The 21,094-nt window shown below is 40.8% G+C and overlaps 1 protein-coding gene across 3 annotated transcripts in view; it reads left to right on the forward strand.

The window, feature by feature from the left end:
• Positions 1-452: 452 nt before the first annotated feature.
• Positions 453-21,094, forward strand: part of COG2 (component of oligomeric golgi complex 2) — a 42,384-nt gene continuing 21,742 nt past the window's right edge. For all 3 annotated transcript variants that reach the window (XM_061161536.1, XM_061161537.1, XM_061161538.1), the window contains exons 1-7: positions 453-641; positions 9,905-10,066; positions 11,187-11,252; positions 14,918-14,998; positions 16,766-16,869; positions 18,400-18,508; positions 19,551-19,730. In XM_061161536.1, coding sequence (XP_061017519.1) covers positions 570-641; positions 9,905-10,066; positions 11,187-11,252; positions 14,918-14,998; positions 16,766-16,869; positions 18,400-18,508; positions 19,551-19,730 — 774 coding nt within the window. In that variant the 5' untranslated portion in view covers positions 453-569. The remainder of the gene's footprint in view (positions 642-9,904; positions 10,067-11,186; positions 11,253-14,917; positions 14,999-16,765; positions 16,870-18,399; positions 18,509-19,550; positions 19,731-21,094) is intronic.

Consider the following 21,094-nt stretch of genomic DNA (forward strand, 5'->3'; position numbering starts at 1 on the left):
TATGTTCTGACTAGCTAGGTGATGAGATGCTCTTTAAGAAGAGTGAAGACCCAAGTTACTCAAAGGTGCTCCCTTAAGAAGAGTGAAGACCCAAGGTTATTCCGACCTCCCACCTGGATCTGAGCCAGACCCTGGGGCAAGATCAGGGAGAAGATCCTGGAAGAATGCTGCAGGTAGATTTTTCCCAGTGGAAACGGTGGCTGAAGAGGGAGCCCCAGACTCCTCCAGCCAGTGCTCTTCAGCCTCAGACCTACGTCACTGGGAGACAGACTGCCCAATCCAGCTTGCCTGAGCTGCAGTGCCGGCCTCCGCCGCACGGAGGCAGCATGACCTACAGCGCGGTGGCAGCGGCGATCCCCACGCCCCTCTTGGCGGCGGCGAGCGGTGGGCGGAGGCCGGCGCACGGAGCCCTCGCTGATTGGCTGCGGCGCGGCCGCTGCCATGTTGGCGGAAGTGGCGCTCTCTGTGCCGCGGCAACTGGCTGTGACTGCGGCTGCCCGCTCCGTGCGGACAGGGTCTTTCTGCTTCCCCTCGCCCGGGGTTGGCGCTGAGAGGCGGCGTCCGGCGGGATGGAGAAAAGTAGGATGAACCTGCCCAAGGGGCCGGACACGCTGTGCTTCGACAAGGACGAGTTCATGAAGGTGCGCCCGGGGGCTGCGCTCCCCGAGCCGAGGCGGGTGGCCTGTCTTCCTTTCCCTCCGGAGCCTCCTCGGGCTGCTCTTGCTGGGTCTCGGGCCGCGCACGCCCCGGATCAGCCCCCCCCAGCGGGACCTCGCTGCCTTCGTAGTGAGTCTTGGCCTCAGGTGGGGCCGGGGCAGCCTGCTGTGAGAAGGCACTTCTGTGAAATGGTGCATAGTGACGAAAAGGCCTGAAGTTGTGGGCAAGTGGTTTTGAGCTAGGTGTAAAAGCTCCTCTTAGTACCCGAGCACATTACCATGCAGTGCAGTCGGAATTGCTAGATCCTGGCCAGACAGAAGTTTGTCGACCGCCGCCTTGCACCTAGAAGCCCAGTACGAATGTCTTGACCAAATCTCTGGACCCACGTCCCTACCCAGGGATTAGGTGCGTGGAAGAGGCACTCAATCGAAAGTTTTTCCTTAACGTTCGCCTAAAGTTTCTGAATGGGATATTTAAAAGATTAGAATCTTATTACTGATTTTGTTGCAGTACAACAAAGCAAACCATTTTGCTTCTCTAAAGTTACTCTACTTTTTATAAAGTGAACTTGAAGTTGGTCTGCAGGTAAATGTACGACGGAAGCTTACATAACCAGAGTTGAAATATTATGGATATTAAAGGTTTATCAGGCACAAGCCTTGAATGTGTCCAAGATTTGGAATCAGAGCTGGGAGGAACTTTGCATATTTTTGTGGTGTAATGCTCTGGGACTGTACATACACCATCAAGAAATACAGTTATGCTTTATTTCTAAGGATTCGGGTTTTTTATACCACTTAGTGGCTGCTTTCAGTGTTAAAAAGTTAAATGTTTTGGCTCAGTAGACACTTAAACTTTTGAGCAACTGAATTTAAGTCTTTTTGTTTTTTTTGGTGACTTCAAGTCTTAGTATTTTTTTTTCTTTTTAGCTTCATTAGTTTATCTTTTTGATGCTTGCATTCAGTTCACAGTCTCTGGTTTTAAACAGTATTTACATCTGTTCTTTTTTATAGCTGAGTAGTGTGTACCACATGGACTTGAGCTTGGGCAAACTCGGGGAGATGGTGAGGGCCGGGGAAGCTGGGTGTGCTGCAGTCCACGGGGTCACAAAGAGTCAGACATGACTTGGCGACTGAACAACACCACATTGTCTTTATCTGTTCCTGTGAACTTTTAGATTGTTTACATGTCTTGGCTATTGCAAATAGTGCTGCAGTGAATACTAGGGTGTGTGTATCTTTTCAGATGATGATTTTCTTCACATATATGCCCAGGAGTGGGGTTGCTGAATGATATGGTAGTTCTATATTTAGTTTTTAAAGGAACTTCCATATTGTTCATAAAAAAGAGCAAAGTAATACCATTTGCAGCTACATGGATGGACCTAGAGATTATCATACTAAGTGAAGCAAGTCAGACAAAGACAAATATATCATTTACATTTGGATTCTAATAAAAATGATACATGCATGTGTGTATGCTTAGTCTTAAGAAACTCTTTGAAACCTCATGGACTGTAGCCTGCCAAGCTCCTCTGTCCATGGGATTCTCCAGGAAAGAATCTTGGAGTAGTTTGCCATTTCCTTATCCAGGGAATATTCTTAACCCAGGGGTGAAACTCACGTCTCCCATGTTTGTTTACATTGGCAGGTAGATTATTTACCATAGAGCCACCTGGGAAGTCTGAAAAGTGATAACCAATGAACTTATTTACAAAACAGATGCACAGATCTCAAAATTAAATTTATGTTTCAGTTCAGTTCAGTTGCTTAGTCATGTCTGACTCTTCGCAGCTCCATGGACTGCAGCATGCCAGGCCTCCCTGTCCCATTGCCAACTCCCAGAGTTTACTCAAACTCATGTCCATCGAGTTGGCGATGCCATCCAACCGTCTCATCCTTTGTCGTCCCCTTCTCCTCCCGCCTTCAACCTTTCCCAGCATCAGGGTCTTTTTCAATGAGTCAGTTCTTTGCATCAGGTGGCCAAAGTATTGGAGTTTCAGTTTCAGCGTCAGTCCTCCCAGTGAATATTCAGGACCAGTCTCCTTTAGGATGGACTAGTTGGATCTCCTTGCAGTCCAAGGGACTCTCAAGAGTCTTCTCCAACACCACAGTTCAAAAGCATCAATTCTTCAGTGCTCAGCTTTACTTATGGTCCAACTCTCACATCCGTACATGACTGCTGGAGAAACCATAGCCTTGACTAGCCAGCCCTGTATGGTTACTGAAGGGGAAGCATGGGGAGAGGTGATAAGTTAGGAGACTGGGATTAACGTATACACACTACCATATGTAAATCAGATCAGCAGAGGTTCACTGTGCAGCACAGAGAGCTCTGCTCAGCACTTCAGTGACCCACGTGGGAGAGGAGCCCCGGGCAGAGTGGGTCCACGCGTGCACACAGGCGAGCTGCTCTGCAGCGTGCCTGGGACTGGCACAGCAGTGTATGTCAGCTGTAGCAAAAAAGTTAAGTGATGCAGTTTAAGAAAAAAGCATTTACATCTGGATCATCTCCAGTGTGGCTGTGTCATTTTTATCATGCAGGCCATCTAGACCCAGGAATAATGCACTCTTGTCCTTGTACAGTGATGTTTCTGCTAAACCTCTGTGGTGAAGGGCGTCATTTGAAAGGGAGTACCACGTGAGCTTGCCGATCCAGAAACGCTTTGTTCCATCCGCTGGCTGAGAACTGTCCTGGAGCAAGGGTAGGAAGAAAGAGCATGATGAGGCGAGGTGTGCTGAAAGAAGCCAAGGCACAAGCAGAGATGAGGGGCTTTGTTCTGTTCAGGAATCTCAGAATACAGAGAGCTTAGCTTCACCAACTTTGCCTTCTTCAAGGCTTCCTTCAGGCTCAACACCAGCATTCTTTCTGACTTGCTAGCCCCACCATGTTTCTTGCTCTGAACTGATAGAAAGCCTTTGGGAAGAGAGGCTTCAGAAAGTGGAAACCTCAAAATAAGTTCTAAAGTAGAACTTGATGAAGGGGAGAGCAAACTGGGGAGGTGGCTGAAATGGCAGCAGTTTCATATTCTTTCATGCCTCCTAAGCCTCTGAATGTGCTCTGTAGTTTCTAGTGCTAATAAGTGTGACCGCTTCACACGTAAAAGCAAAATACATAGGACAGCCCACCCTGTGTTAAATGTTGATTTTCTAAGTGAGACTTGGAGATAAAGGCTACTTGCAATTTATGTTTCCTTCAGAGAGACATTTTAAAAGTTTTGGTCACATGGCAGAAATGATAGAAAGTTTGCCTTTGGGGTTATATTTCTTAAGTCTGTCTGATTCAATGCATATTATATAATTTGTGCTTCTGAGAAAGTTCCAGAATGTCTGATTTGCATTAGAAGAGGAGGTTATTCTCAAAAAATCCAGTCATTGGAAACTTTGTTTGCAGTCAAAGGAAACTTTGTCACACACTTGATGAGGCCCTGTTAGGACAATGGTAGCAATCATTCATTTAATAAACAGGCACTCATTGATCACCTTGGAGAAGGAAATGGCAACCCACTCCAGTATTCTTGCCTGCAGAATCCCATGGACTGAGAAGCCTGGTGGGCTACAGTCCATGGGGTTGCAGAGAGTTGGACACGACTGAGTGTCTATCACTTCACTTCGTTGATCACCTGCTTTGTGTCCACCAGCAGTCTAGACTGGATAGTACAGGGGTAGATAAGATTTAGGCTTTTGAGTATGGTCACAGAAAGACCACAGTGTGTGCTGAGAAACTGGACTTAGTCCAAAGAGGCTGGGAGGATGACCAGAATTGGAAAAGACAGCTGGGTGGGACTGCAGGTTGTTCTCATGTACTGCGCTGAGGGGTTTGCGCTTGATGAGTTACAGTCAGGTGGAAAGCAGGAAATGACGTCGTCATGTCTTTTGCATTGAACCCGTGTTAGAGGATGCTGGGCCACTGGTTACTTGAGGTTAATATGGGGTTCTGTTTCAAGGGGAAATTATGTTGGATTTGAACTGATGAGCTAATATTTTGATTTGGGCCATTCTTGCACATGTATTTCAGTCCTAACTCAGTGTCGTAGTGGTATCTCAGACTTTTAGGAAGTTATTTAATAAATGCTTAAGAAACAACCAACTACCTTTCTGAATATAGAGAAAAAAGGCTACTTAAAATGCTTCAGTGGTCCTTGTAAGATCTAATGAGAAATACAGAGCAGAGGACAGATTTGTGAAGGATGTAGGTGATCAGAAGACAAGAGTGGCAGATGGTAGTAGAGGTACCATCACTTGGGGACCTCTGTCACTTGGTAGTAGAGGTGGTGATGACATCATGTCATTAGTTTTGTCAGCTTAAAAACTACAGAAATCCTTAGCGAGAGTTGATAGCCAACTAATACATGAAATAGCACATAAGATACTAGTAGTACGGGAGAGAAGAGGCTGCTAACAAAGTTAAATTAGACCCACTCACCTAGGTGTGCTGTTGAAATCTGTCCTTCTACCCCAGCATATGACTTCTATTTTATGAAGAAAAATAGACTTCATATGAAGTCAAATAGAAAAATATGACTTCATATGAAGAAAAGTGCCATCAGATGGGAACTTCTTCATCTTAACTGATGACAGCTCCATTCTTGTATATGTACCCATTCCCTTTCTCCTCCTCGCCTGTTTGGAAAAGGGATCTTCCTTCCTGAGGTTGATCCTTCCTACCCCACTTCTCCCTGTGCTTGGAGCCCAGACCTCCTGGTACTGTCCCCACCCTCTGATTCACCTCTTCTCTGACCTCATACCCAGTGGCTTTCAAACACACTCCTGCTTTGGTCTCTTCCTCTTGACCCTCCTGCCTCTAGTCATTTTCATATCATTCTCTTCCACATCACAGCCAAACTCTTGAGTTGTTTTTACTTTCTTATATGCTGATTGGCTATTTGTATATCTTCTTTGGAGAAATGTCTGTTCAGATCCTTTGCTAATTTTTTAATTGGTTTATTTGTCTTTTAACTGTTGAGTTGTAAGAGTTTTTATACTCTGGATATTAGACCCTTGTCAGATACATGATTTGCCAATATTTTCTCCCATTCACTGGGTTGTCTTCTCACTTTGTAAATAATGTGTTTTAACACACAGGTTTTAATTTTGATTGAGTTCAGTTTATCTGTTATCTTGATGCTTTTTTTGTCAATGACTGCCTAATTCAAGGGCACACAGATTTTCACCTGTTTTCTTCTTAGAGTTTGATTGTTTTAGCTCTTCTATTTGTCTTTTAATCTATCGTGAGTTAAATTTTTGTGTATAGTGTGAGGTTGGTATCTAAATTCATTCTCTTCCATGTGGATGTTTTCTAGATAATAATATCAATTGCTGTATGTTTAGTAAATCTACAGTGTAAAGTGAAACTCTCTGGGAAATGAAATGTGGCAGTTATTACATGCCACTGTGAGTCTGAAGTCGTTTGCTGTCAGAGCAAAAGCTGCCTGATCCCATATTCACAGGTGTTCTCAGTCATCTTCTCTTGTGTGGGGCAACATTTGTTTATCCAAGAACAAATATATAAATGGCAAACTGAGCACTAATATTGCCTAATAGCATTTGTTAGAGCTCAAGTTATATGATTTAGAATGCCATCATGAAGTTCAGATCTGAACTTCATCCATTTGAAGTTTATACTTTCAAAGTGACAAGCTGAGTGCTCCGCATAGAGTCATATGGCCGGTCAGTACCAAGGCCAAGATGTCAGGCTGAGTCCTGCCCTCACATTCTTTCTGTGATTGTTGTGTAACTGTGAGTCTAAGGTGTTATCTGAAGTAGTCTCAAGAAGTAAAAGAAACCGATGGTCTTTCACTAGGTGGCTGTGAAATTATAGTTTGGTAAGAAATCTCTTATCTGACACTATTATAGCAGGTGTTTGGGTGATTAATTAAGAAAGTCAGTTTTTATAAGTACTCCTATGGAATGGTGCATGTTGTCCTTAACATATGTGTACATTTGTTCTACACTGATGTGGTGTGAAACTCTTTTCTCTGAAAATCTGTCTGAGAATTAGATTTTTTTTTGTTGTACTTTAAGTTGAATGAGAACCCCAAGGCATTTGCAGAGAATCTGGTATAGAATCCTTCAAGATTTGTATGATCCTCCTCCCCACAGCACTACCTGGTTCATGGTCATCTCATATATTTAATATAATTCAGCAAAAATTGTCTTATCAGCTTCTCAGTATCAGGTCTTTGCAAAGCATCTGCCTTAGTTTTCATGAAAACAGTTATCATTTTGTACTTATATTTTGTTGGTTTATACAATGTTTAATAAAATTATGTAATTTTGGTGACAAGTATAAGTGGCCTTAACAAGTTTGGGAATCATCGTACCTGATACTTGATAACTAAACGGCTCAGTTAGTACCAGAGTCATAAGTAGACAGTAATTTGCTGTCTGTGTTCCTACCAGGGGCATCAGAATGTTATAAAGGGAAACAGGGCATAATGATTCTGTGAACAGTGCTTGGGAGTTGGTTTTGAAAGATTTTAAAAATCTGTTCAGTTGAATACTCAACATCCATATAAAATGTCAATACCAATTAATATGTATTATGAAAAGATATTGAAGTTATGTGTAAAAGGAGAAAAATAGCTTAGAAAAGGTTTATTAAGATTCTGTGTATGTGTGTGTGTTTGTGTGCGTGTGTGTGTGAACATAGAAAAAGGTCAAGAGTTTCATTCAAGGAGGATCCTACAATACTTACCTCCTCCCATGGACACATGAAATCAGTAGCTACACATGGAATAGTTTCCTCCTCTGAGCAACTCCTGCACATCTGGCAAACAACCCACATCAAAGTGGATAGGAGAGGCTGAGACATGGTCTCACCCTCCACCTCACTGCCAGCATGGTGACCCACAATTGGAAGGAAGCTACCATCCCCAGCTGCTCCCTGAGAAGTGAAGGGTCTGAACCCTAAACTTGGTGCCCCTCCTTTAAAGACTTGCACCTGGGAGATGAGCCCCCAAACATCTACCTTTGAAAGTCAGTGGAACTGGCATCTGCAAGACCCACCAGGCTCATGATGTGAGAAACAGCTTTTGAAGGGCAGCATGAACTTGGTCACCCTCCTGGGGCCTGGCACAGGGACAGTGGCTGAAAAGGGCCCAGACTTTCTGTGAAAGAGGCTTGTTTATCTTAAAGCATCAGCCTGAGGGGCCGGCCTCTCATTTAACATTCTCTGGGGGCTTGGAGGCTGGCAGGAGCCATCTTTGCTCTCTCTGCCTCATTCCAGCTGGACAGTATCTCCTAGAAAGGAACTTGGGTACTTGTCTGGTGCCCCGATGTTTGCAGTTGCTGCCCAGAGACATCTCTAGGTCACCTGGCTTTGGTGGCCGGTGAGGCTTACACTTGTAGGTCCCCAGTGTTCACTGCAGTATTATTTGCAATAGTCAAGACATGGAAGCAGGCTTAGTATCCATCAATAGATGAATAGATGAAGAAACCATTATATACACACACACCACACACACACAGGAATATTATTCAGCCATGAAAAGGAACTAAACCTAGACTCCCCTGGTGGTACTGAAAAGGAAAAGTTAAAATTTGACATAACCTCCTGCTCGTTCTGCCTGTGTAACTCAGCTTGCTCCTTGCAGAGTCTGGATCGGGTAGGTCACGTAGTCTCAGAAAGTGGGGACTTAAGGTACAAGGAACTGGTACGAGGAACCCTTGTCCTGCTCTTTGCAATTCCCCAGCCCCTGTAAACCTGCTTAATCATGCCTTTCCGTGTAAAGGTCAGGCATTCCCCTCCCCATCTTGACTGCTGTTCCCGTGCACACGAAACTGCTTCGTGTAAACCAGCCTATTAGCAGCTAGTGTTGCCCACTATAGTCTGTCTGTGAACACTCTGTAACCCCTCTGTTTGGGGCTCAGAGCTTAGAGTGTTAACTGCTCTGGGCCCGCCGGCGTAGTAAACGTGAATTCTCCAACTCTCCCAGTGTGGTGCTTGGTTTCTCGAGTACTGGTTTCTACAACAATACAGTGGCTCAGAATCTGCTTGCCAATTCAGTGGACACAGATTTGATCCCTGGTCCGGGCAGATTCAGCATGCCACAGAGCAGATGAGCCTCTGAGCCACAGCTACTGTGCCTGTGTTCTGGAGTCCGTTGCCCACAACAAGAGAAACCACCACAATGAGAAGTCCGCAAGCCGCAACACAGAGTAACCCCTGCTCGCCACAACTAGAGAAAGCCCGCATGCAGCACTGAAGATGCAGCACAACCAAAAATGATAAAATATTTTAAAAAAAGAAATAAATCTTGCCATTTGTGGCAATGTGGATGGACCTTGAGGGCATTAATGCTACATGACATCAGTTAGAGAAAGATGATCACAATCTCACTTTTATGTGAAATCTATAAAACAAAACAAAAATTAACTCAAAGGTACTGAGAACAGATTGGTGGTGGGGTGGGGAATGGACGAAATGGGTGAAGGGGTCAAATGGTACAGAGTTCTAGTTAATTAGTTAAATAAATCATGGGGATGTGATGTATAGCATGGTGACTATAGTTAATAATACTGTACTGTGTATTTGAAAGTTTAAGAGAGTAAATTTTAAAATTTACCATAGCAAGAAAAGGAAATTTGTAACTGTGTGATGGATGTTACCTCATCCATCCTCACAGTGAAAATATTTGGGAAAAAAAAATTCCAGAAAGTTTCAAAACACAAAATTTTTGAATTTGCTATGACAAATAGTTGGCTACTATTTACATAGTATTTTCAATGATCTATATAACTTTTACATTGTATTAGGTATTTTGTAATCTAGAGATGATTTAAAGTGTATGTAAATACTGTGCCATTTTATTTTAGAGACTAGGACATACCTAGATTTTGGTGTCTTTGGGGGTCCTGAAAACAGGCCCCCATGGATACTGAGGGATGGCTTTGTTTATAGGTTGAAATTGTCACAGTGAATATCTGTTACTTTTAAAACTTAAGGGAAAAGGAACTACTTCTGTCCTGAGAAGAGCCTGTTGAATGTGTGTAGTTAAAAACAAATGAAATCCCTTTTGGGACTTAGGCAGCAGGAGAGAATGCTCTTGGTCAGGGGCCTCCCTCTTGGCACCTTGACAGTGTGCAAGCGCCTTTCTGTCCTGTGTGTTGTAAAGTGCTTTATCCTGACCGCAGTTAACCTTTCAGATGAATAGAATGGCGTTTCTCTGTTGTTCTCTCTCCTCTTGTTTGTATATGTAAAATGTGATATTGTTGCAATAATTCTTTTTTTCTGGTTTTATTTTCAGGAAGACTTTGATGTCGATCACTTTGTGTCTGACTGTCGGAAGCGAGTCCAGCTGGAAGCACTCAGAGATGACCTGGAGCTCTACTATAAGCTGCTTAAAACAGCCATGGTTGAGCTCATCAACAAGGACTACGCAGACTTTGTCAACCTGTCAACAAACCTGGTAAACTTGAAATCCACAGTTCCTACCTGTCAGTGTATTTACACATGTACTGCACACTTTTTCTCACTCATGTTTATTCTTAACAGCTCTAAGTCTTTTTAGAAACCTTTTAGTTATTTTCTTTCCCCCAGAAACTTGAAGGGATTGCTAATCTTGATTAATAAAGGAACTAAACTTTTTTTTACGCATGTTTTGTGTTTAGTTTGATTATTTTTTGAATGACTTACTAAGAAGTGGTGAAAAGTAAAGGATAGCAATGCCAAGAGTGTTTGTTTTTGTTAGTTGCTAATTGATTCTCATGAAATCTCACCAGTTTAGACTAATTTCCGAGAGCAGCTATCAACTAACTCTTCTTAAGGAAATGTTTCATTTACTTTCAGGTACATGTGTTAGCCAGAGATAGGTTGAGAAAACATTGGCCAATATTGATCATTAAGAAGCCTATTTTTATACATTTATAAAAATGTAGGAATTGTTTATAAGAAGCATATCAATTACTTAGAAAAGTTGTTAAGAAATACTTGAGTTTTCATACTTGTGAAAGTCTGGTTCATATTTTGTTTTCAAGTCTGTTTGTCAAAAGAGGTATGGAAAATAGCCATCTCTATGGGAATTTCAAGAAGCATTGAGAATAATGAGCCATATTTGCTTTTGGGAAATACACCACTAAGATAAATGTTCCAGTAGGATTAGAAACCCTGAAAATTTTATTTCCATCCTATTTAATTTGGATTTTTCTGAAGGGTTGTAATAATGCTTAGGAGAGATGTAGTCCATCAGACTTTCATATCAGCTGGTTGAATATCATAAACAACAGAGATAGCTATTTTTCCTGTTAGTTTTTTAAGTCATTTAAAATTTCACCCAAAGGCAAATTGTGCATAGGAATTTTTCATTTATTATGACTTTCCTTACTTTTATAGTTTTTATATATCAATAGGTTTTTCACATTCAGTGAGCAGTATTTATGGCCAGATAACATTTTTGTTACCTAGTTACTAGCAGCATATAATTGTACAGAAAGAATAACCTAAGTCTAATACTGCTTTGATCATTAAGCATAGGCTTCACTGTTAATCCTGGCCCTGATATGTTTGTGCCAACATGATTTTGCCTTTAGGTTGGTATGGACAAGGCCCTCAATCAGCTTTCTGTGCCTTTGGGACAGTTACGAGAAGAGGTTCTGGTAAGTCCCCAAATAACAGTAAACAAGCTTCCATAAAGCATATTACAGTTGTTTGCCTTCTCCAAGAATTCTTTTATTAATCTGTTAGATTGTTGTGATTGTTGTCGGTGTTTTTTAATGTTCCATGATTATAGTATAATACATTCAAAATGTAAATGATTTGCATGTGATATTACAACCTAAGAAACGTATTTGGTTTGAAGACGGCAAATTCTCAAGAGTAGACACTTTTAAATGTCGGGGAGGAGGAGAAGGGTATTTCAGATTTTAAATTTGTCAATACCACCTCACCCATGTATAAGTGGTCTCCAGCTTAGAACTGGCTTACTTATATTTTAAAATTTGTCATTTTACAAGTGTTTTCCCAGACAATATTTTATATGTAGTTAGATTCGTGGACCAGTTTATACCAGCCATTTAACCCCTGATGTAACTGAAGGGTCATATAAATGTCGTGTAATACCTAGTTTCTCTGAGAACATCTCTCCCTTGGGAATGGAACTGTCTGCCCCTAATCCATGAGACCAGGGACTTCATCCGGGTGGAAAGGGAGTTTTGGTATCACCTCCAACAGAAAACTGCCACCCTGCCCTCGCCTCACCCTCTGGGCTGTGCTAGGCGCCTCGCCCTCCATCCTCCCTTTGTTGTGAAGCACCGCACCGTCACTTACTGTGTGTGTCAGCACTGGACCATGCCAGACCACGTGGCCTTATGCTCCTTGCCTCGAGACAGTACCTGGCACATGCAGGGCTCTCAGTAGATAATGTAGTAAAGAGGTTCTGCTTGGATAAAACTGTAGGAAATGCAGGACAATGGGAATGTCAAGGCTGAGAAGTCCCGAGGAGGGTAGGCAAGAAAAATTCGTAAAAGAGGTTAAGTTGTGAGCTGTGCCTTGAACTAGCAGATTGTTTGAAAGTTTGTGTCTTGTTTGAATTTTACAAAGCTTATTAAAGTGCCTTTTGTTGGAATGGAAGAGAATGAAGTTTTTGGTCTGCTGCTGGATTCCACACCAGCCTCTGTGTGGCCTTCCTGCCTCCTTTTCAGGACTCCTCGTCCGTCTCCCAACCTGTAGCCATGACATTTCCCAAACCCCATCCTTTTTTAACCTTCCACTCTTCTCTCTGAACTCTCTCCACTCTGCTGACCTGTGCTTGAACTTCCTCGACTGCCCTCATGCCTTCAGGCTCTTGTCCTACACTGCCAGCTGCCAGCACCACCTACTGTCCCTTACTCTGCAGCTGTCTTTATAACCACCCTTCTCCTCATCACCTGTAGACCTCACCTGCCTTTTTAATCTCAACTCAAGAAGCTTCTCTGAGATTCTAAGATCATTGAGGGATAAGACTGTTTCTATCTAATTCATCATTGTATCCTCATTGGCTGACGGTTAGTAGACATTTCATGTTTATTGAATGAATTAATTCACTTTTCTATAAAATTTTTGTGATTTGTCTGGTGGTGGTGATTTAGTCGCTGAGTCGTGTCTGACTCTTGTGACCCCATGGACTGTATGTAGCCTGTCAGGCTCCTCCGTCCATGGGATTCTCCAGGCAAGAGTACTGGAGTGGGTTGCCATGTCTAGTTTATTCTAATCGTTTCTTTTACCTTTGCTTTGGCCTGAGTCTTCATATTTTGTTTAATTTATTAGCTTCTGGACATGTTTTTCCACCTATGAGCTGCCTTTTTGTGGCCATTCTGTTCCTTACTCCTTGATTCGTAATATCCTTAGAACAACATGGCATCATGAAGTATCAGTGCTTAAGGATTGTTTAGTTCCTGATAGAATCTAGTCTAAAATTCTCCTAAATCTCCCCACCCCCCGTTTATTTCTACTTCTTTCCGAAACGAAGCCTGCTGGCACCCTGCAACCCTGAGTGTGCCCTGTCAGTTGCATCTTTCCACCCTCTGTCTTCCAGTGACTGCTCTCCTCCACCAGCTCTCCAAGTCAGACTCGAGTTCCATCCCGTGGGCCAGATTTTCCTAGTGTTTGATTCAGAGGGTTCTTTCTGTACTCTGACCACGTATGACGGTGATTGTATATGTATTGGGTTGGCCAGCAAGTTCCACTGGTTTTTAAGTAAAAATAAAAGACACAGTTTTCATTTTCACCAAGAACTTTATTGAACAGTGTATTCACAGTTTTGTTCCACTACCTTCTGCTGTTTTTTTTCAGGCAGCTTCATAATTCCATCTTCCCAAAACTTCTTATATTTTTGAGCAGAGAACTGTTGCAGGTGTCTTTTATGGTCTTCCAGGGAATTGAAATTTTTCCATTAAGAGAATTTTGTAAAGACCAAAATAAGTGAAAATTTGAAGGTGCAATGCCTGGTGACTATGGTGGATGAATGAGAACTTCCCAGCCAAGCTGTAACAGTTTTTGCCTGTTCATCAAAGAAACGTGGTCTTGAGTTATCCTGATGCAAGATTATGCGTTTTCTCTTGACTAGTGCTGCCTTCAGTTTGTCTAATTGGGAGCAAGTACTTGTTAGAATTAATCATTTGGTTTTCCAGAAGGAGCTCATTATAGACAATTCCCTTTCAATTCCACCGTATACACAGCATCACTTGTGGATGAAGAGCAGCCTTACGTATGATTGTGGTGGTTCATTTTGCTTGCCCCACGAGCTCTTCCATTCCACATAATTGTACCCACAGAGGATGAGATGGTTGAATGGCATCATCGACTCAATGGACGTGAGTTTGAGCAAACTCTGGGAGATAGTGAAGGACAGGGAAGCCTGGCATACTGTAGTCCACGGGGACAACTGAGCAACTGAACAACAACAGCAATTCACTTTTCTCTCTCCTGTCACAATTTGTTTTAAAAATTAAACATTTTTGTTACTTTTAAGTAGAAAATTCCCTGTGGAAATACGGTCAAGAAGGTTCTTTTTTCACATCACTTATGTGGAACCCAAACATCAAAATGATTCACATAACCAAGCTGGTGCAAATGGTGTTCAACAGTCGATTTGAATATTTTGAGTATGTTTGCCATCTCCTGCATGGTATAGCATTGATTGTTCTCAGTTAAGGTCTCGATTTGATTGCTGTCAACTTCAATTGCTTCAGTTTCAACCGTGGCCAAATCTATCCAGTGAGAAGTCTCCAGCACAGAACTTTGCAAGCCATTTTGACACTTCAGTCAGTCACAGCACCTTCTCCATACATTGCACAAATCTTACTTTGCTTTTCAGTTGTATTTTTACCTTTCTTGAAATAATAAGGCATAATACACAGAAAATGTTACTTTTTTTCTCCTTTAATATTAAAATGACTACACAAAAATTCAGTAGTCTTGGTTTTTTTTTAATGCATACTGATATGACAACTGTCACAATACTGTCTTACAAAATTATTTCTAATGAAATTAAAGACAGCCAAGCACTACTAGAGCCATCTTATGGTAAAAAGTAAACTAATTTTTTTGCCAACCCAATATTATTATTCTTTTGGCCGTTAATCCTCTGTGATCTTGGCTTTATATGTCATTTTGCCCTCAAATCATGAGTACCCTCAACAGCAGTTGTATTTAATATTATGTATTTTTGTCAACATCTACATAATACTGGCCCAAATATAATTAAGTTACGTGGAATTTAATGTATAAGTTTCGTAATGCCACAAAACAATTTCTGCAGTATGTTTTCTTTATTTTTTTAAAGAGTCTTCGGTCATCTGTCAGTGAAGGAATTCGGGCAGTAGATGAACGAATGTCTAAACAAGAGGACATTAGGAAAAAAAAGGTATCCTTGAGTCATACTGTTAAACACGGGCTTATGGTAGCACCTTGGAGCTAACGGCACTTTCATGGATGTGGTGTGATATACTCCTCTTGGTACCTTTGCAGAGAGAAGTGTGGGATCTTCCTTTCTCTTTAGGCATCAGCAATCAGCCAGGCTCCTGAGGGGTTCAGCCAGAGCTGGAGCCCAGGTCTTCTCACTCCTTGGCTGATTGAAGTCCTATAAATAAAAAGGGTGTGGTAAAGTAACTAATTGAAGAAAAAGACAAAGAATATTGCATATTCTTCTTGTGCTTTATTAATGATAGCATCAAAAATTTTAAATGTAGACTTCTTATGCTACATGCCAGCTCAAAGCCTCATGTCTTCTCAACTTCTCACCATATGAAACTCTTTTTTGTCCTCCCAAAACTGTTTCTGTGCTTATAATGTCATGTTAACTATTTGAAATAAAGCAGAATTTTAGAGGTACCCAATGGACACAAAATTAACATTCCTCAGTTTTTCCAGAATAAGACACAGGAATAACTGGTATCAGTGAAGCACTTTAAAGTTTAACAGGCATAAAACTAATTTCTCAGCACCCTTGTAAAGGAGATGTTCAAATTTTAGTGATTCGGGAGCAAGTAAGCCTCCTAAGGCCAACCCTTCCAATGTTCTGCTGCAGGTTGAAAAATTAGTGTGTTGCTCTCTCGTTCTGCCACATTTACTTCTTTTGTTTCCACTTCTTAACTGTACATCTGCATGCACTACTTTTAATTTTTAGTAGTTTTATGACTTTAATGAATATATGTTACATTATAATATATGTCCATTATTATATATATTATAATAATATATAACATATACATATATCCATTATTATTGGATACAATAGGATTAGGATTTGAGACAATTATCAGCTTTTGTCCAGAGATTTCAAGAATGTAGTGCCTTTCTAGAAAAGATTGTAAGCTTTGTGAGAGCAGGGACTTTTTGCCTGTTCACTCGTGTCCTCCCTTCCTGAAACAATGTCAGGTGCACAATAGGGGCTCAGTAACTATTTACATATTTTATTTTGTCTTTTTCTAATTAATTTTTATTGGAGTCTAGTTGCTTTACAACGTTTTAGTTTCTGCTGTGCAGCAAAGTGAATCAGTTACACATACACATATATCCCCTCATGTTTAGATTTCCTTCCCATTTAGGTCACCACAGAGCACTGAATAGAATTCCCTGTGCTATACAGTAGGTTCTGGTAACTATTTGTTTAATGAGTGACTTTATATCTTTCTGTTCTTTTAAGGATGGGTTTTTTTATAATGCTTAACTTCTTTGATAATGTTGTGTAATAATGTCTGATGAATTGATGCTTAAGCATATAATTGTGTCATATACATGTAAATAAGATAAAGATGATCAGAAGCTACAGTTACAACATGAAAAAGGGTCATAAGAAAATAAATGTAATACCTATAGAGAGGTTCATTTAAGATAGGAAAAGAAAGGAATAAAAGCGTGGGAAATGAGAAAACAAAAAGTCTAGTTTTCTTCTTTTTTTAACTATAAACTTGCAGTAGAATATTGAAAATATGCTTTTCCTTGACACCTAAAATTAAGATTTTCATTCTTGGGAATTCAGTTTTATGTAGAAGTATTCAAAATATAGAATGCCCTACATACTGTAAGTTGACTTTTTGCTTTGTATTTCCCTGTATTTAGAATGGGGAAATAAGATGATTAAGATTAAATATCATGATAACTTTTCTTTTGCTTAATTATTATTTTATAGATATGTGTGTTGCGGCTTATACAGGTTATTCGATCGGTTGAGAAAATTGAAAAAATCTTAAATTCTCAACATCCTAAAGAAACATCTGCACTAGAAGCAAGCAGGTAAGTATTTTCTTTACTAAATATTACATAAATTAATACTCTACAACTAGCCTAAATTCTTTTTTTTTTTTTTTAGTTAAAATTCATTTCTGAAAAAGAAGAAAAGCCAAGTCTATGGTAAACAGTGTTTTTGAGTGTAGCTTGTGGAAAATGGAGGGTGTGAGATGGTAAAGTTTATAATACATCCTTATAAAGCCTTTATGGTTATGGGCCACAGTTCCAATACATCACTTCACGGGGAATCAGACGAGTGTGCTTTTACTGGAAGAATTTTATCTTTGGAATTGCCTTATAGAAGCACTGGCAAAATTTTGTTGATCTGCAAGATGTGAAATAGCTTTCATCTTTCCTAAATTCATTTAGACCAGAGTAATACTCAGAGTATTGCCACTTATGTATCTTACCCTAGCATTACATCATTAAGAAACAGGATAGGCACATTTAGTTAACGTTTGTCAACAACAACAAAAAAAAAACAACTTGTGAAATTAGAAAAAGATGACCATTTTCTTTGTTACATACTGCAACTGTCTTCTTATCTTTCTAGTCTGAATTTTAAATCAGCCAGGTAGGTGAGTGACTCAGAAAATGAGTAGCTCATACCAGCACCATGGGAAGCACCGTGGTGCCGTGGACAGATTTGTGCTGTATATTCCACTGGGCAGCCTGAGCCATGGAACTCAACTCCTGGTGTCATTGACAGTGGAAGGCTAACGGGAGCTCCTCTGGCAGGGTTGTCTGACACTGAGGTGCCGTCAGCCCATACCTGGCATGTAGTAGGCCCTCAGTTCAGTTGAGTTGCTCAGTCATGTTCGACTGTTTGTGACCCCACTTGATGGGTCATCCCTTCTGACCCATCCAGGGGGGCTGTTTGTCTCAGACTGTTCCAAGTCTCTTGCCCTCAGCTGCCTTGGCAGCTCCTGCCAGCTTATCCTCACTCGACATCCACCATGCCTGCCTTCCTGTTTTCTTTCCATTTTTGTCCATTCCTACTCTTCCTTTGATAGAAATGCATCACAATGTCTTTTTCTATAACACTGGTCCTTTGTGGTATTCTGTCTTTAATGTAATAGATATTATGCCGTTTCTTGCTCAGAATCACCTTCGAGGACTTTTTAAAAATTCAGATCAGCAACTTTGAGTTGTAGAGGAGGGAAAACCAGGGCAATGTAAATAACCGGGTAGAGCTACAGAGAGGGAAGGGAAGTTAACAATGAAGAAGGCCCTGAATGAGGGAGGCTGGGGGAGGAGATGTAAACACCCACACTGGCCTGGGCCAGCTCTTGCTTCTCGGCTGGACCCTGTGGTCGGGGCCTGGCAGTGTCAGGGGCTTATACGTAACTATTCTAGTATTCCGCTGTCCTAGAACATGCTGTAAAAGCTCATGGCACAAAGGATGCTATAGCTTCGACCTTATAACAAGGGGGCTATGGAAAAGCACAATGAAAGCATCAGGATTGCTGATCATGTGATATATTCTTGGAAATTAAAAACCTTTAGGAATTAACTCTTTTTAATTGTCTCCACTAGCCCGCTTTTGACTGGACAAATTTTGGAGAGAATTGCCACAGAATTTAATCAGTTACAGTTTCATGCTGTTCAAAGCAAAGGCTTGCCTCTTTTGGACAAAATAAGACCAGTAAGTGTTGTTTTAGATTTTCACACTTCAGTATTTAGGAATTTGCTAAATAATTTTGGTTTTACCTGGTACAGGCAGACCTTGTTTTATTGCCCTTAGATTTATTGTGTTTCACAGATACTGCACTTTTTTTTTTTTCTTCATTGAAGGTTTATTGCAACTCTGCATCAAGCAGGTCTATCACCATGCTAGTACCCTTTTAATAGCACTTGCTCACTTCAAGTGCTGTTATCTTTGTATCTCATTCTGGTAGTTTTCACAGTATTTCAAACCTCCACCAGCAAAATGATGATAGCTTACTTAAGGTTCACATGATGGTTGCATTTTTTAGCAATAAAGCATTTTTTAATTCAAGTAATTAAGGTCTATATCTTGTTTTTTTTACACATAATGCTTTTGTAAACTCAATATACTGTATGTAGCACAGTATAAACATACCCTTTATATCTGCTGAGAATCCAAGAAACCCCCATACCTGACTTTATTGTGATAGTAGTCAATTTACTGTGGTGGCCTAGAACCACACCTGCAGTATCACCAAGGGATGCCTGTATTGTTCTGACAGTTGTTGATCTGCAGGATTTTGAAACTAGCTTTGAATTTTCTCTTTCAGGTTTTGTTTTTTAGGCCCCTGCCTCCTAAGTGTCGCACATTATAGATTTTGTGTAAAGACACAGGCATATTCTCTGAATTATCAGGGTAAAATTAATTCTAAATTTCATGTAACTTGACACACTATATGATTTAGTCAGAATTAATTTATCCAAAACTCTTGACTGGACTTTAGAATCATCATGTTTGTCAGATTTACTCTGTAGCTTAAAAGAACCTCATTCTGAAGTGATATCCAAATCCTCCTTTGATACAGCAAAGATTAACTTACAAAGAGATGTGAAGAGGAGGAGAGATTCATTGTTCCTTTCCAGAAAATGTTAATATTTAATTTTACATATCTTCTGTTGGAATAAGAAATTTGTTATGTGTGTGTTTGGATCTTTAGAAATGATTACAACTGGAGCTTTTTAACCTGTCTTTCTTGCAGCGTATAGCTGGTATTACAGCCATGTTACAACAGTCACTGGAAGGCCTCCTGTTAGAAGGTCTTCAGACTTCCAGTGTCGATATTATTCGGCACTGCCTACGGACTTACGCCACAATTGACAAGACACGGGATGCAGAGGCGTTAGTTGGTCAAGTCCTCGTGAAACCCTACGTAGATGAGGTTTGTGTACTGTTGAATCAGGCCTTCATTCAGCAGATGTTCATAGAGCATCTGCTCTGTCTTGGATGCTTTACTGGGTGTAAGGGGTAGTTTAGAGGCCTTTCTGTAAAGATTCTCAGTTACTGTAGTACCATCAGTTGTAAGAAAAGGTTGGTCCCTGGTGGTGACAACCAGCATGCAGGAGTCAGGCACTTCTCAGTGTTTCTTAGTGATGCTGTAGCCCAGGGATCATGTTAATTTAGTGGGAGGAGGGTCTTGCCTAGGGAGAAGGAATGTATCAAAACATTTTTAGGTCAGTTTTATGGTATGTAAGTTATTTGCCACTAAATTCTTAAAATGAATTTTTAACTACTGGTCTAGTGGGTAAAATGGAACAAGTAAGCAGATACCAAAACCGCAGTGTAAGTTCCTGGTAAGGGAGCCTGCTGAAACCCTGACCATGGAAAGTCTGTGCTGAAGGTTGTCTTCACAGAGATGTGGCCTAAGTCTTGAATACTGAGGAGTCTCTTAGCCAGGAAGGTGGGAGGGAGGAAATAGTCACTGATGCAGGACTTTCATAGGCAAATTAGCAGCATAATACCCTAAGTCCAGAACTTGACTATCCAGTGTCCTTCATCTCCAAGGATGCAGTTACACTTTGGAAAGTAAGCATATTCTGCCTTTGAGCAGCCGGGATGTAGACTGTACCATATGAAGTTGCCTATACGCAACGTTTTCTGACACACAAAAATGGCAGCTTCATCTGGTTCAAACTGATAAAAGTCACAGGCCCCTCCTCAGTGTTTGCAGACTCTCTTCAGTGCTCTGTCAGTGTGGATGCCCTTCCTGTCCAGTAAGCACAAAGCCCTGTTCACTGTGACTTTGGGATGAAAGCCTTCCATTTATAAATGGGGGAAATGGAATCCCATTGATAAAAATGAAATGTAAGGATTAACTTCAGTAATCCTTTCAGCTTTTATTAGAGTTTACTAAAAATAAATGATCTGTCAGTTTCCTCTCTTCCTATCCTGTTATATTTCTTACCTAACTTGATAAGAATGAAAAAGACAAATTACCTACATTATTTCTGTCTCAGTAAGTGAAAATCGTTACTAACTTATGCCTTTGTTTTTCATTGAACTGAACCTAATGTGCTAAATGATAGAAACATTTGATGTTTCAGTGACATATTAAATAAACCAAGGCCACATTTTAATTTTTTTTTAAATTTGTATGCTTGTCATTAACCTCTTGACTCTCAACCTTAACACAAAAGATAAAAAAGTAAAATAAAATATATATTGCCATCTTTCTCTGTCTCACGCCTTCCCCTGATCTAAATTATGGTAGAAGAAACGGCCGAGGTCAGTACAGGGAGGGGCTGT

This window comes from Dama dama, chromosome 15 (genome assembly GCF_033118175.1).
Source record: "Dama dama isolate Ldn47 chromosome 15, ASM3311817v1, whole genome shotgun sequence".
Classification (NCBI taxonomy): Eukaryota; Metazoa; Chordata; class Mammalia; order Artiodactyla; family Cervidae; genus Dama; species Dama dama.